Source organism: Dermochelys coriacea, chromosome 9 (genome assembly GCF_009764565.3).
Source record: "Dermochelys coriacea isolate rDerCor1 chromosome 9, rDerCor1.pri.v4, whole genome shotgun sequence".
NCBI lineage: Eukaryota > Metazoa > Chordata > Testudines > Dermochelyidae > Dermochelys > Dermochelys coriacea.
This window is the reverse complement of record NC_050076.1, coordinates 26,046,377-26,059,918: the sequence shown is the minus strand read 5'-3', so window position 1 is coordinate 26,059,918 and position 13,542 is coordinate 26,046,377. Positions and strand designations below refer to the sequence as shown.

General features: G+C 40.2%; 1 protein-coding gene across 1 annotated transcript in view; it reads left to right on the top strand.

Annotated features, from left to right (window-relative positions):
- The window catches only part of ARHGEF26 (Rho guanine nucleotide exchange factor 26), a 121,160-nt gene that overhangs the window by 51,124 nt on the left and 56,494 nt on the right, over positions 1 to 13,542 (top strand). The window contains 4 exon segments of the mRNA XM_043492293.1: positions 7,733 to 7,885; positions 8,407 to 8,536; positions 10,306 to 10,380; positions 12,630 to 12,719. Of these exon segments, the coding sequence (XP_043348228.1) occupies positions 7,733 to 7,885; positions 8,407 to 8,536; positions 10,306 to 10,380; positions 12,630 to 12,719 (448 nt within the window).

The window sequence follows — 13,542 nt, the reverse complement described above, 5'->3', positions numbered from 1 at the left end:
GACAGCCCTAATTTAAAACCTTCCTAGTGATAAGATTGACTTGTGATTTTTTTTTTTATTATTATTATTTTTTTTTTTTAAGGCCAGATCTCAGCTAGTATGAATCACTATGGCTCCATCAAAGTCAATAAGGTATGCTCACTTACACCAGCTGAGGATCTGACCCATTGTTTAGTGTTGATCGCAGAAATTGGTGGAAGGATTTTGAAAAGCCCACCAAACTATTGCATTGTTTGTAGAAGAAATTAGCATGTTAGAACATGATGCACATACTAGTCCCCTGTGTGAAACAATAAATATGCTGCAATTTAAACAATAAGAACCTGGGTGGAGAAAGACATAAGTAAAATAATTTTAGTGGGCAGTTTGAAATTTTTCTTTGGGGGCAGGGAGCAGAGGAGAGCGAATAATGTTTGTACTTAGCTAGACAACCAGTGAAGAAAAGGCTGAGACACCAGAAGATCCACACATCTTCCTGAATCCATGCAGAATAAGCCTGTTTCTCATAGCTTTTTATGAATTAAGAACTGGAGGACATTAAATAACATGAGGATGGAAAAGAATCTTTTGAGTGCTCAATCCTAGGTGAAGAGCACTCCTGTGAGGTGCAGAGAACCCCCACTTGCCAGTGACTTTGGTTGGGAATTGAAGGCCTAGCACCTGGCAACAATGCTCAACGTTTCTAAGAATGGAGCACTAATTTACAACAGCAAAGGAAACAGAACAAGCAGTCTAGGACCCAGATATACCTAGAGACGTCAGAGTTATATTCTCTTGCTGTAGTTGTAGTTTTCATATTAAATAGTGCACATAGGATAAGGAAATTAAGTACTGATTGTCTATCTCCCTACTTAGAGACCTCTTTAATCAATAGCACATGGAGAAATAGAAGTACAAACTGACCGCTTGTGAAGCAATCCGATTTACTTAAATGTGTTCTAATGTGAGACAGATCCAGTCCTAAATTATCCTGGTTAAAGGACTCAAGTGTCCACGTAAATGCATACTCAACTGCCAAGTGTCTTCAAATTTGTCAGTCTTGTTCAGTAACTCTCTTGTGGTTAATTTGAGAGGAAACGTTTGCCAAAATGAAATGATTGATTTAAGGTGTTGGTTCCTTCTAGGGAGCTCAAAGCTACTACCTGGAATTTTGTTTGTGTAAATAGGGCATGATTTGGTCCCTACAGTAGTTAGCTTATATGAATTTTATCAATTAACTGTATGGCTTTTAAGGCATTTGTGATGGTAAATCAGGGGTTAAAACTGTTCGTATTAGCAGGAAAACATAGCACGAGCAAATTGCCAGCACAAATATCAAGGCACTGTTCCTGTGTAATGCTTAACTGAAGGTTAGTGATCAGCTTAAAACATAGCTTAACAAAGAGCTCCAAATTAAAGCAACAAGCATTTGGAGAGAGTCTTCCTTTCTCGATGGGGAATTAGGATTGACTAAAGCTTAGTCTATTGTTCCTGGATCTAAGAAATCAATAAAGATGCATTTTCTAAATAAGTTTATATCGCCCTTAAAAAAGAGGCAGCCTGACTTACATTAGAGAATTACAGATCGGATATTGATTTTAATTACTAACGATATGGTGAAAGAATTAGACCCTCTTTCAAGGTATTGTCTGACTTTAGTTTAAATGGGTTCAAAGTTTAATCAGAAAAATTTCTTAGATTTAAAGGTTTCAGAGTAGCAGCCGTGTTAGTCTGTATTCGCAAAAAGAAAAGGAGTACTTGTGGCACCTTAGAGACTAACAAATTTATTAGAGCATAAGCTTTCGTGAGCTACAGCTCACTTCATCGGATGCATTTGGTGGAAAAAACAGAGGAGAGATTTATATACACACACACAGAGAACATGAAACAATGGGTTTATCATACACACTGTAAGGAGAGTGATCACTTAAGATAAGCCATCACCAACAGCAGGGGGGGGAAAGGAGGAAAACCTTTCATGGTGACAAGCAGGTAGGCTAATTCCAGCAGTTAACAAGAATATCAGAGGAACAGTGGGGGGTGGGGTGGGAGGGAGAAATACCATGGGGAAATAGTTTTACTTTGTGTAATGACTCATCCATTCCCAGTCTCTATTCAAGCCTAAGTTAATTGTATCCAGTTTGCAAATTAATTCCAATTCAGCAGTCTCTCGTTGGAGTCTGTTTTGAAGCTTTTTGTTGAAGTATAGCCACTCTTAGGTCTGTGATCGAGTGACCAGAGAGATTGAAGTGTTCTCCAACTGGTTTTTGAATGTTATAATTCTTGACATCTGATTTGTGTCCATTCATTCTTTTACGTAGAGACTGTCCAGTTTGGCCAATGTACATGGCAGAGGGGCATTGCTGGCACATGATGGCATATATCACATTGGTAGATGCGCAGGTGAACGAGCCTCTGATAGTGTGGCTGATGTGATTAGGCCCTATGATGGTATCCCCTGAATAGATATGTGGACAGAGTTGGCAACGGGCTTTGTTGCAAGGATAGGTTCCTGGGTTAGTGGTTCTGTTGTGTGGTGTGTGGTTGCTGGTGAGTATTTGCTTCAGATTGGGGGCTGTCTGTAAGCAAGGACTGGTCTGTCTCCCAAGATCTGAGAGAGCGATGGCTCGTCCTTCAGGATAGGTTGTAGATCCTTGATGATGCGTTGGAGAGGTTTTAGTTGGGGGCTGAAGGTGATGGCTAGTGGCGTTCTGTTGTTTTCTTTGTTGGGCCTGTCCTGTAGTAGGTGACTTCTGGGTATTCTTCTGGCTCTGTCAATCTGTTTCTTCACTTCAGCAGGTGGGTATTGTAGTTGTAGGAATGCATGATAGAGATCTTGTAGGTGTTTGTCTCTGTCTGAGGGGTTGGAGCAAATGCGGTTATATCGTAGCGCTTGGCTGTAGACAATGGATCGAGTGGTATGATCTGGATGAAAGCTAGAGGCATGTAGGTAGGAATAGCGGTCAGTAGGTTTCCGATATAGGGTGGTGTTTATGTGACCATCGCTTATTAGCACCGTAGTGTCCAGGAAGTGGATCTCTTGTGTGGACTGGTCCAGGCTGAGGTTGATGGTGGGATGGAAATTGTTGAAATCATGGTGGAATTCCTCAAGAGCTTCTTTTCCATGGGTCCAGATGATGAAGATGTCATCAATGTAGCGCAAGTAGAGTAGGGGCATTAGGGGACGAGAGCTGAGGAAGCGTTGTTCTAAGTCAGCCATAAAAATGTTGGCATACTGTGGGGCCATGCGGGTACCCATCGCAGTGCCGCTGATTTGAAGGTATACATTGTCACCAAATGTGAAATAGTTATGGGTCAGGACAAAGTCACAAAGTTCTGCCACCAGATTAGCCGTGACAGTATCGGGGATACTGTTCCTGACGGCTTGTAGTCCATCATACCATGATACCATCATAGGGCCTAATCACATCAGCCACACTATCAGAGGCTCCTTCACCTGCGCATCTACCAATGTGATATATGCCATCATGTGCCAGCAATGCCCCTCTGCCATGTACATTGGCCCAAACTGGACAGTCTCTACGTAAAAGAATGAATGGACACAAATCAGACGTCAAGAATTATAACATTCAAAAACCAGTTGGAGAACACTTCAATCTCTCTGGTCACTCGATCACAGACCTAAGAGTGGCTATACTTCAACAAAAAAGCTTCAAAAACAGACTCCAACGAGAGACTGCTGAATTGGAATTAATTTGCAAACTGGATACAATTAACTTAGGCTTGAATAGAGACTGGGAATGGATGAGTCATTACACAAAGTAAAACTATTTCCCCATGGTATTTCTCCCTCCCACCCCACCCCCCACTGTTCCTCTGATATTCTTGTTAACTGCTGGAATTAGCCTACCTGCTTGTCACCATGAAAGGTTTTCCTCCTTCCCCCCCCCCCCCCCCCCCCGCTGTTGGTGATGGCTTATCTTAAGTGATCACTCTCCTTACAGTGGTATGATAAACCCATTGTTTCATGTTCTCTGTGTGTGTGTATATAAATCTCTCCTCTGTTTTTTCCACCAAATGCATCCGATGAAGTGAGCTGTAGCTCACGAAAGCTTATGCTCTAATAAATTTGTTAGTCTCTAAGGTGCCACAAGTACTCCTTTTCTTTTTTAGATTTAAAGGAAACAGCAACACTTCAAGTCTTCTGGTATTAAAAGGCCAGACACAGTTTGTGTTGAGCAGCTCTTGTGATTGATCAGAACTAATTTTTAATCTTTAAACCTAAAGGATTTATTGAAGTAGCTGGTTTACTGATAAGCTATAGTAAGCTGGATGCACAAAGGGAACCTGTTGATCCAAATCTTGATTCGTAGCACTCTATATAAGAATAGCCTGCTGCTCTAGGTAGGTTGTTTTTAAATAAGTGTGATTTTTTCCCTTGTCTTCTAAAACATTCCTACCCTAGATTTTTACTGTTCCCTGAAAGGATTATGGACCGAGCACCTGATGCAAAAAATATGATTTAATTTTTAAAACATAAGGATAATTTTCTAGTTCAAACATCTAGAAGCCTTCAACTACCGGGGGGGGGGTTACAAAGAGGATGGAGCTAGGCTGTTCTCAGTGGTGGCAGATGATGGAACAAAGAGCAATGCTCTCAACTTGCAGTGGTAGAGGTCTAGGTTGGATATTAGGAAAACCAATTTCACTAGGAGGGTGGTAAAGCACTGGAATGGGTTACCTAGGGAGGTGGTGGAATCTCCATCCGTGGAGGTTTTTAAGGCCCAGCTTGACAAAGCCCTGTCTGGGATGATTTAGTTGGGGTTGCTTCTGCTTTGAGCAGGGGGTTGGACTAGATGACCTCCTGAGGTCTCTTCCAATCCTAATTTTCTATGATTCTATGATCTTTCCTGTATAAAATTAATCAGCAATATGCTAAGAGTTTCTGCCAACTACAAAAATGGTGGAAATGGTTTCTAGTCACTGCCAGCAACTGTCACGGTCGGGTTGTAGGCAGCTAGACCTAGTGATGTCAGAGCCAGAGTCCACAGTCACAAGAGAGGAGTCAAGAGTCAGCTGGGTCAGGATACTGGGAGATCAGAAGCAGGAGATAAACTTGAGATCAGAACCATGCGTCAGGAATGATAGGCCAGGTCAGGATACGAGGGAGTCTGAGGCAGGAGACAAACTGGAGGTCAGGAACCACAAATCAGATGCCAAGAGTCAACCCAGGTTAGGGAACCTGGATGCCAGGAAGTCAACATGTGGAACAGGAGCAGGGTGGAGCCCAGTTGTTTAGACAGCTTCCTGTTCCTGTTGGACCAGCTGGCTGTTCTGGGACTCCACCAATAGGACCTCAGGGGTGGAGCTTCAAACTGGGGCTGGGTTTCATGGGTCCCAGATAAATATAGTTGTCAGCAAGCTGGCAGGTGCAGGGTTGGAGCTTGGCTACTCCTGTAAACCCTGCGGACCTGGGTTCGATATCCGTGGATCATGACAGCACCTAGGTTGGTCTGTACTTTAAATCTGAATGTTGCAGTTCATAATATAGTAGATGACACAATTTGAAAACTTGCCCTGCTTGATTAATAGAATTCTGAAGGCCTCCAGAGACTCTCTTGGCAAACCACCAGTTCACATTGAGTAAGTCAGCATATATAGTAGGAGATAGAACTGCATACTGGTGTTCTTTGCCAGCCACTACTCTTCTCCAAATCACATGGACAGTACTTAATATAATATAAATCAATGACAATGTACATTATCTCATCCTTTGAAATGAGAGGGGCAGGGGTTAGAGGCTTTCCAGTGAGATTATGCCTCTTAGAATTGGAGATAGGTCATTACAGCCAGGAAAGACTGCGCTATCAATAGAGAAAAACTGCAAGGGAGACAACGCTGAATATATTTTTATAACCATATTCTTCAGCAGCTGTCAAAGCTAATTCCCCACTCTGGCACTTTGAGTGCAGAAGGTGGGGGCCCACAAGGATTCTAAAAATTAATACTGGCCACTCCTGGCTTGTATTAAACTCCCAAGGTTACAGCTTTTCTCTGACCTTGGATTGGTAGATGCTGCCACCACCCAAGTGCAGAACTCCTTTGAGAACCTAGAAAGGCGCACTTGAGAATTCCTTCCTATGGGGTACCCTCAAGCCCTTTCACACCACCACCCCCTCGGGGAAGAGCTGAGAAAGGGGGGGGAGGAAATCAGCTGTTGCCATCAGCTAATTAAACATGTGCACAAACCTCTTAAGACACACAAATCCAAACCTGTTCTTAAAAAAAGATACATTTTATTGAAAGAAAGAAAAAAAAAAAAACATCTGGGAACTCAGGCTATTGCTAGATTTTAAAAGAGCCACTACAAGAATTAAGCACCAAGAATAGCTTTGTTGAGGTCCAGGTTACAATTAAAACAGAAGCACCTGGGGTTAGTACAGAGAAGTCCACAAGCCATAACGAAATAAAAGGGATAAATCTAAATGCGTCTTTCTAGACATTTCCTGATCTACTTACAGTCTGGGGTTTTAAATTAGTAGTTTCTAGGTATGATACTGATGATTTTTCATACTTGGTCCAAGCGTCTTGCAGCATAGCTGTTGCCCTGTCCACCTCTCTCCGGGAGAACAACAACAGACAGACAAGAAGGGAGTCTTCTTTCAATTTTAAGAAGTTCTAGACCTTCCCTTGTCTCTTTTGGCCAGGTGCCCACTCACTTCCTTTTACCTGTGCATAGCAGTGAGACTTTTTAACCCTTTACAGGTAGAGCAATTAGAGAACAGCTATTAAGAGGGATTTTATAGCTACTGGCTGGTTGGGAGTCCATAAAAGGGAGCTACTCCCACTCCCCTTTGTTTATCACAGCAGCTTTATCAGTAACTACAGTACTGTAGTGTAGACACTTGCTACAGCAACAGGTGGGGTTTTACCATCACTCTAGTAAATCCCTTCCCTCAAGAAGTGGTGGCTAGGTTGATGGAAGAATTCTTCTGTCAACCCTGCAATATCTATACCAGGGCTTAGGTTGGTTTAACTGTATCTCTGGTGTGAATTTTCATACCCCTAAGTGACGTAGCTTAGGTCAACCTAAATTTTAAGCTTCAGTATCTCCTTTCTGGGTTTGACTTTAATGGTATGCTGAAAGGTATAGAGCAGGTAGCGTGTGCTCTATTTGGAGCAGGGTGGGAACTCTACTTGTTTACCAGGTCATTCAGCACCTCAACCAGCAATTTAATTTATTTTTTTTCTTTTTAATTTTGTAGTTGACTTTGATGTGTCTTTAAGTTGATGTGGAGTTTTCTGGTTATTGTTGCAACTATGCTATTGCATGTCCATTACTACAAGGAGAAAAGATTCAGTACTCATGGAAACATAGATGTTGTGTTTCACGTAATTTCACTTCCTTTTCAGCCGTATTGTTGAAAAGTACCGTTGCAACCCTATTAGTAGTACTGTTTCTGTTTTGACTGTTTGTGAAAAATAACTTGACCAGCATTGCTTCTGCTGGAGTCTGACGGGTTACGCCACATTTCCTTTACATATATTGTGCAAGAAATACATGGACAATTGAGCCCACGGGATGAGGGCCTCGCATCAGTTAATCTTTTCCTCCCCTACAGAGTCCCCAAATTTCTCAGATTGTCCCTGTATTGCCTCTTGTTTGTTTATGTGGTTAAAAGTTCTGTGAAATGATCCCATATTGTGTCAGGTGAAGTTTGAAATGCTATAAGAGACAAACCATTATGAATTATGTTTAGTGAAATTGGTAATTTTTTCTCTTCCTTTGCAGGTTCTTTAAAGAACTTGAAGCAAGGCATCAGAACAATATCTTCATAGAAGATATTAGTGATATTGTTGAAAAGCATACTGCATCAACATTTGACCCATATGTGAAATACTGTACTAATGAAGTCTACCAACAGCGAACGCTCCAGAAACTATTGTAAGAAATTATGCTTAAAATGCAAGTTTTTAAATCATCCCCTTAACAGTAGCAATCAGGATTTCTTAAAGCATAACATCTAGGCTCCAATTCAGCAAATCACTTAAGCACATGCTTATTTTAAAGCACATGTTTAATTCCATTGATGTAATTGAGGGTGAAAATATACTTGGCTGTAGAGTCCAATCCTATTTGCAGTCACGTGCTAAATTGTCTTCATTGACAAGGACAGTTTTACTAGTTTCTTTATAGCAATGTTTTTATACTTTTTCCCTTTGTATCATTCATTGCATTTTGTTGATTTTTGTGTGTATGCGCGCACTGTACTGATGTCTCTAAATATCAGTTATATTTGTATAATATTTCTAAATATAACTGTTGAACACTATAAAAGGATGAGATTCCCTCACACTGCCCTTCCTCTGATTTACTGACATCACTGCTATTTGAAAAGAGAAATTCACATTTCTAAATTAAAGCAATCTTTTAAAAACCTGTGCTTTCTTTTTATTTTTCTTCAGAGCTACAAATCCAGCCTTCAAGGAAGTGCTGTCACAGATTGAGTCCCATGAAGACTGCAGGAATTTACCTATGATCTCTTTCCTCATTCTTCCAATGCAGAGGGTTACACGCCTTCCATTGCTGATGGATGTGAGAATGGAGAGATTTTTTTTTTCTCTGTATATTGTGTTTTTGGAAATTAAGCAACCTTTCTTTTTTTTAGTTATTGGCTCATTCCCACCTTACTTTGTTTAGACTGGAGCCATGTCTGTATTAACTGGTCTGTCAACAACAAAGAGGAAATTGTGAAGTGGGTAGTGGCATTTATTTGCACTTGCACTGACCAAGGAACTGTGTAGAAGATCAAGTCAAACAGTTGGGCACCAGTCTCTAATGAAACTGTATGTCAAAGTCAAAGTTAAGACATAACTACCATAGAAGTTGCACACATACAGAATTGGGCCTAGAACCTGGTCCTTCAGTTCAAAACCTAGGCTTTCTGCCATGCAGACTAAAGGACTCCTCCTTTAGGGCCAGACTGTGCACCCCATTTTTCTCACAAGGATAGTTCTTTTGGCACTATGAAAATTAAGGGGGTCACAATCTGATCCGTAGCCAACGATTTTAGTAATCGCTCCTGTGCCCTCAATGTGGCAAGGCAGCCACTAGAGGGAAACCTCATTTACATCCATAGCTAGTAACCAGCCTGTTATGGTGGGGTGTTTGGGGATCTCCCTCCCAACAGACAGCTGCAGTGATTGGGAGAGCCTACAGTGAGGGAGAGTGCTAGGAAGCGGAGGTGGAAATCTGATGGAAACATACATACTCATGAGGTCTGTGGCATTTTGGTTTGGATGCCAGGACTGAATGTGATCTCACTGCTGCCAATTATATGGATTAAAATCCACACCTGAATTCTGGGTTTAGTAGGACCCAGATCAGGACTTATGCAGGTCGGTTTCCTCTGTAATCATGAATACTGCTATAATTAGGGGGATGTGTTCAATACTTCACAGTGGTTGATTAAATAATAGTCCTTTATGTATAACTACAGCTATAGTTGCTAGTTTAGACATCCTGGCCACATGGGCCCTACTCTACTGTTCAGTAAATCCCTGTGTTTAAAAAGAGAAAAAATTCAAACTAACTCTTTAAATTCAGGATACCTCTATTCTTCAGGCATGAAAACATGTAACATGCTGAACAGAATGGAAAATTACAAAACAGTTTTTTCTCGGAGATAATTTCTAAACTTTATGTTGAAATTTTTTCCTTATAGTGAGTTTTCATTGTTTCACTTAAACTGTAATATGAAAAGTATGATTCTCGTCTTACATTCAGACTGTAAAAACATAATTTCACCTGAAGAATGGTTTCACATTAAAGGTCTTACAATATTTATTTGTGTAACTCTACCAAAAACATAATTTAGCCCCTTCATTGTTAGGAACATATCGATGCAAGGTATTTATTTTGGCCGAACTTTATTTTCATGACCAACTCACATGGTTAGCCAGCTTTCAGCAAAAGTTCCACAGTGCTTTGAACATTAGTGACTGGATTATGTTGAACCTGTATACATGGTCGTCTTAAGGGCCAGAGACAATTGAAAGGGAGCACAGGCCCTGCTCTCTCCAGGGCCTTTGGGAGGACATGGTGCTCCAAGCAAGCAGGTCCGAGGCTTACCCCCTCCCTCAGCGTTAGACCATAGATTAATATCTGCATGCTGCACTCCCTGAAGAGCACATAAGTAGGTACACACCCCATGTGCACTGAGTTCTGGCTGGTAGGAAAATATGCTTCTGTGTTGCCCCTCCATGTTTAATTTCATTAATTGTATTGTAATTCTGTATTCATCTGATTTTAGATGTAACAATATACAGATTTCAGTTTTCTGAACTGATTGACTTTTATTTCAGACCATCTGCCAGAAAACCCCTAAAGATTCACCAAAATATGAGATCTGCAAACGAGCCTTAAAAGAAGTGAGCAAGGTATGTTTTTAAAAAGCAAATCCTACACAGCCGGCCTGCTTCTATTTAGATTCTTTTTTCTTCCTCAGTTGTGTGGTGTGCTTTGGCCAGTTCAATATGTCAATCTGAGACATGCTGACTTTTGTTTTTCCAGATGGCTTCGGCCCCTTATTTTTATTATATATAGCACCACTTATTTGATGTAGTATTTGCCTCCTCCATTATTTTCTTGATCATACATTTCATAATGAAATTGGACAACCTAGTTCTATTGTCATTGTCCAAAAAAAGGAAAGTGGTACAACACCCAAAGCCTGGAAACTGCCATGGATTTTCTAGAGTTAGAAAACTGGAGCTCCTAACAACATTTAAGGTGTTGTGTTGTTTTTGTTTTTGTTTTTTGATGAAATTAAACCATTCCAGACTGAAAAGAGATTTTCAACACAGCTCTTATTGACTGGAACAAGTATTGAGTACACACAACAATAGAGAAGCAATCCATTAATACCCAAATCATAAATATTGCCCATAATTAATTCTACAATAACCTCCAATGGGTTTCTTTTAAAGCTGATAATGAGGTTTTAGAATGTGGCATTGGTGACAAATTCCAACTTCACACTGAAAACTGTTGGCCTCGAAAGCTTTTTGAAATAAAAAGAAAGACAGTTTGAAATGGAAATCTAGAAACTAGCCTCTGAGATCTTAGAATTTGAGACCCTGCAGTACACAATTGAATGTTATTAAATTTGATGCCTTAGGCTCTGAGCATTCCTGGCTCATTTAAATTATTTATGCATGGAAATTTCCAATTTTTCTCTTAAAGTGGAAGACTAATGAAGGATGAAAATGCCAAATTGCTTTATTCAGGAACAGTCACTGACCAATCAGCTTCACATTTAAATCATTCTGTTTCTCAGAAAAAAATTCTGAACTGCTGCAGTAACACAATACTGCTGCCAACACACTTGAATTTTATTGTGGGAACTTCTTGTAGTGTACAGAGTATTCAGACTGAATAGGAGAAGGGGGAGGAGAATTTTCCTGACTGATATTGTTCATACCTTTTTATCCGGATGCTGCTTAACTATACCCGATAAACATGACTTTTATTAGTGACTCATAAAAATCCTCCTGTAGAACAAATGCGTTACAATTTTTTTTCTCAGGGAAGGATATCTAGAGCTTAGTGTATAAGGGCTTTGTCCCCATCTTCTTCAAATACTCAGCTGTTGCACTGAATTCATTGCCTAGTCGTGTGCAACAAAATAGTTTAATTTGTCTCCTATATAAAATCCATTAAAAATAGAACAGCCTAACTTGCTAACATGCTGCTTCCTATCTCCCCAACAACAATTATAGCAAAATAAAAGGTGAGCTTTTTTTCCTATTAGAAAAGCTGGAAGGCTCCTTTGTCCTTTCTAGACTTTTGATGCTGCAAGTTTAGCCTAGAGAAGGCTATCCAGACAGACTCAATTGATTTGTGTTCCTACTTTCATCCTACTCTCCATCACTCAACACTGGCAGGGATTAGCAGAGGTCATGGTGTTAGCATTCAGTACATTAGCTATCCTTTTCATTGAATTGCTGTGGTACTGGAAGGATCTCGGGAACTAAGTGAATCAATGGAGTATGCTATTGCTCAGACATCTCTCTCCCCTTCCAGGAAGTGAGAAACAAGAAGGGGCCGATTGACTTTTGGGGAGCCCCTGGAAGGGATTAAGGAGTGTATTTTATTTTTTCCATTTAACATATCTGGATGCCTGATCTTCCTCCCTTTTTTGGGGGAGGGGATGGGGGGGGGCTCTAGAGGAATATGACAAATTTTCAAATCACATTCTAAGGCATGAGTGAATAGTTTTGTAAAATACTACCTTCCTTAGCTTGCCAAAAGAGCATCATAACATTTACCTTGGTCCTTCAATAAACAGTTTGCATGTCTGCAGTTGTAAGGGCAGCATATAACATTGGGTCACAACTATACAACTCACTCACTTGCCAAAGTTAGAGTTTATGTTCTCTCAGGGTGCCCATTAAGTTTTTGGACTGAAGATCTGCGATCCTTTTGAGTTAGATACTTCGTGCCACTTGTAGTACTCTGTGTGGAATAATCAATCCTCTTTGTGGTTTACTATAAAAAAATCAGTTTTTGATTTTCTTGCTTCTTCAATGATATGCATTTCCACAGAAAAGTTGCCATGTAAGGGAAAAAGTAGTAATGCAATATCTAAATACATTAAAGTAGGAACTCTTTTCCTTTTTCTTTCTAGTTGGTCCGTTTATGCAACGAAGGGGCTCGAAAAATGGAAAGGACAGAAATGATGTACACAATTAACAACCAGCTGGAATTTAGAATCAAGGTATGATATTTCCATTCATGAACTCATTTAGCATGTGCAGAACTTTTGCTTTTCATTAAGTTTTCAGACTAACAGATTCACAGCCAGAGAAAATGAAGCAAAGTAGCTGGGGACTGCAGAAGCCATGATGCTGAACTGACCTTTCAACAGAAGACTAAAAGTTTGTCTCCTGAGAGCAGCTGAAGCCGTGAATGCTGAAAGAGCAACAGATACCATTGCTAACCACATATGTTACTAACACCAAGCAGCTAGAGCTTTAAACAAAAAGTAATTACACAAGTTAACATTACTCACCTGAGTACGGTGAACAGATAGCAACTGTGAAAAAACAGGACAGAGGGTGGACATATCATAAGCTTATGCTCAAATAAATTCGTTGGTCTCTAAGGTGCCACAAGTACTCCTGTTCTTTTTGCGAATACAGACTAACACGGCTGCTACTTTGAAACCTGACACAAAAACCAGGATATTCAGAGAGAAGGCTTCTCATTGTCAGTGAAATCTTGCCCCCCTGTTGAAGTTAATGACAAAATTTCCATTGACTTCAGTGGAGCTAGGATTTCACCTCGTCTCTTTAACTCATGAAGTTCTGTAGAAGTGTTTAAACACAGATGATATATAGAACCGTTCATTGGTCTTTTTCTTTCTGTCTCTCTTTCTTTCTCCCCACCTTTTCTGGGTTTGTCAGCTCTTGGATATTTTCAATAAACTAAGAAGATACTATGAGAAGTGCAGTGCATTTTTAAAAGACTGTAATAATTTAACTAAAACATATTTTAAAAATGGTAAAATATATATTGTTTAGCAGGAAAAAACAAGTATC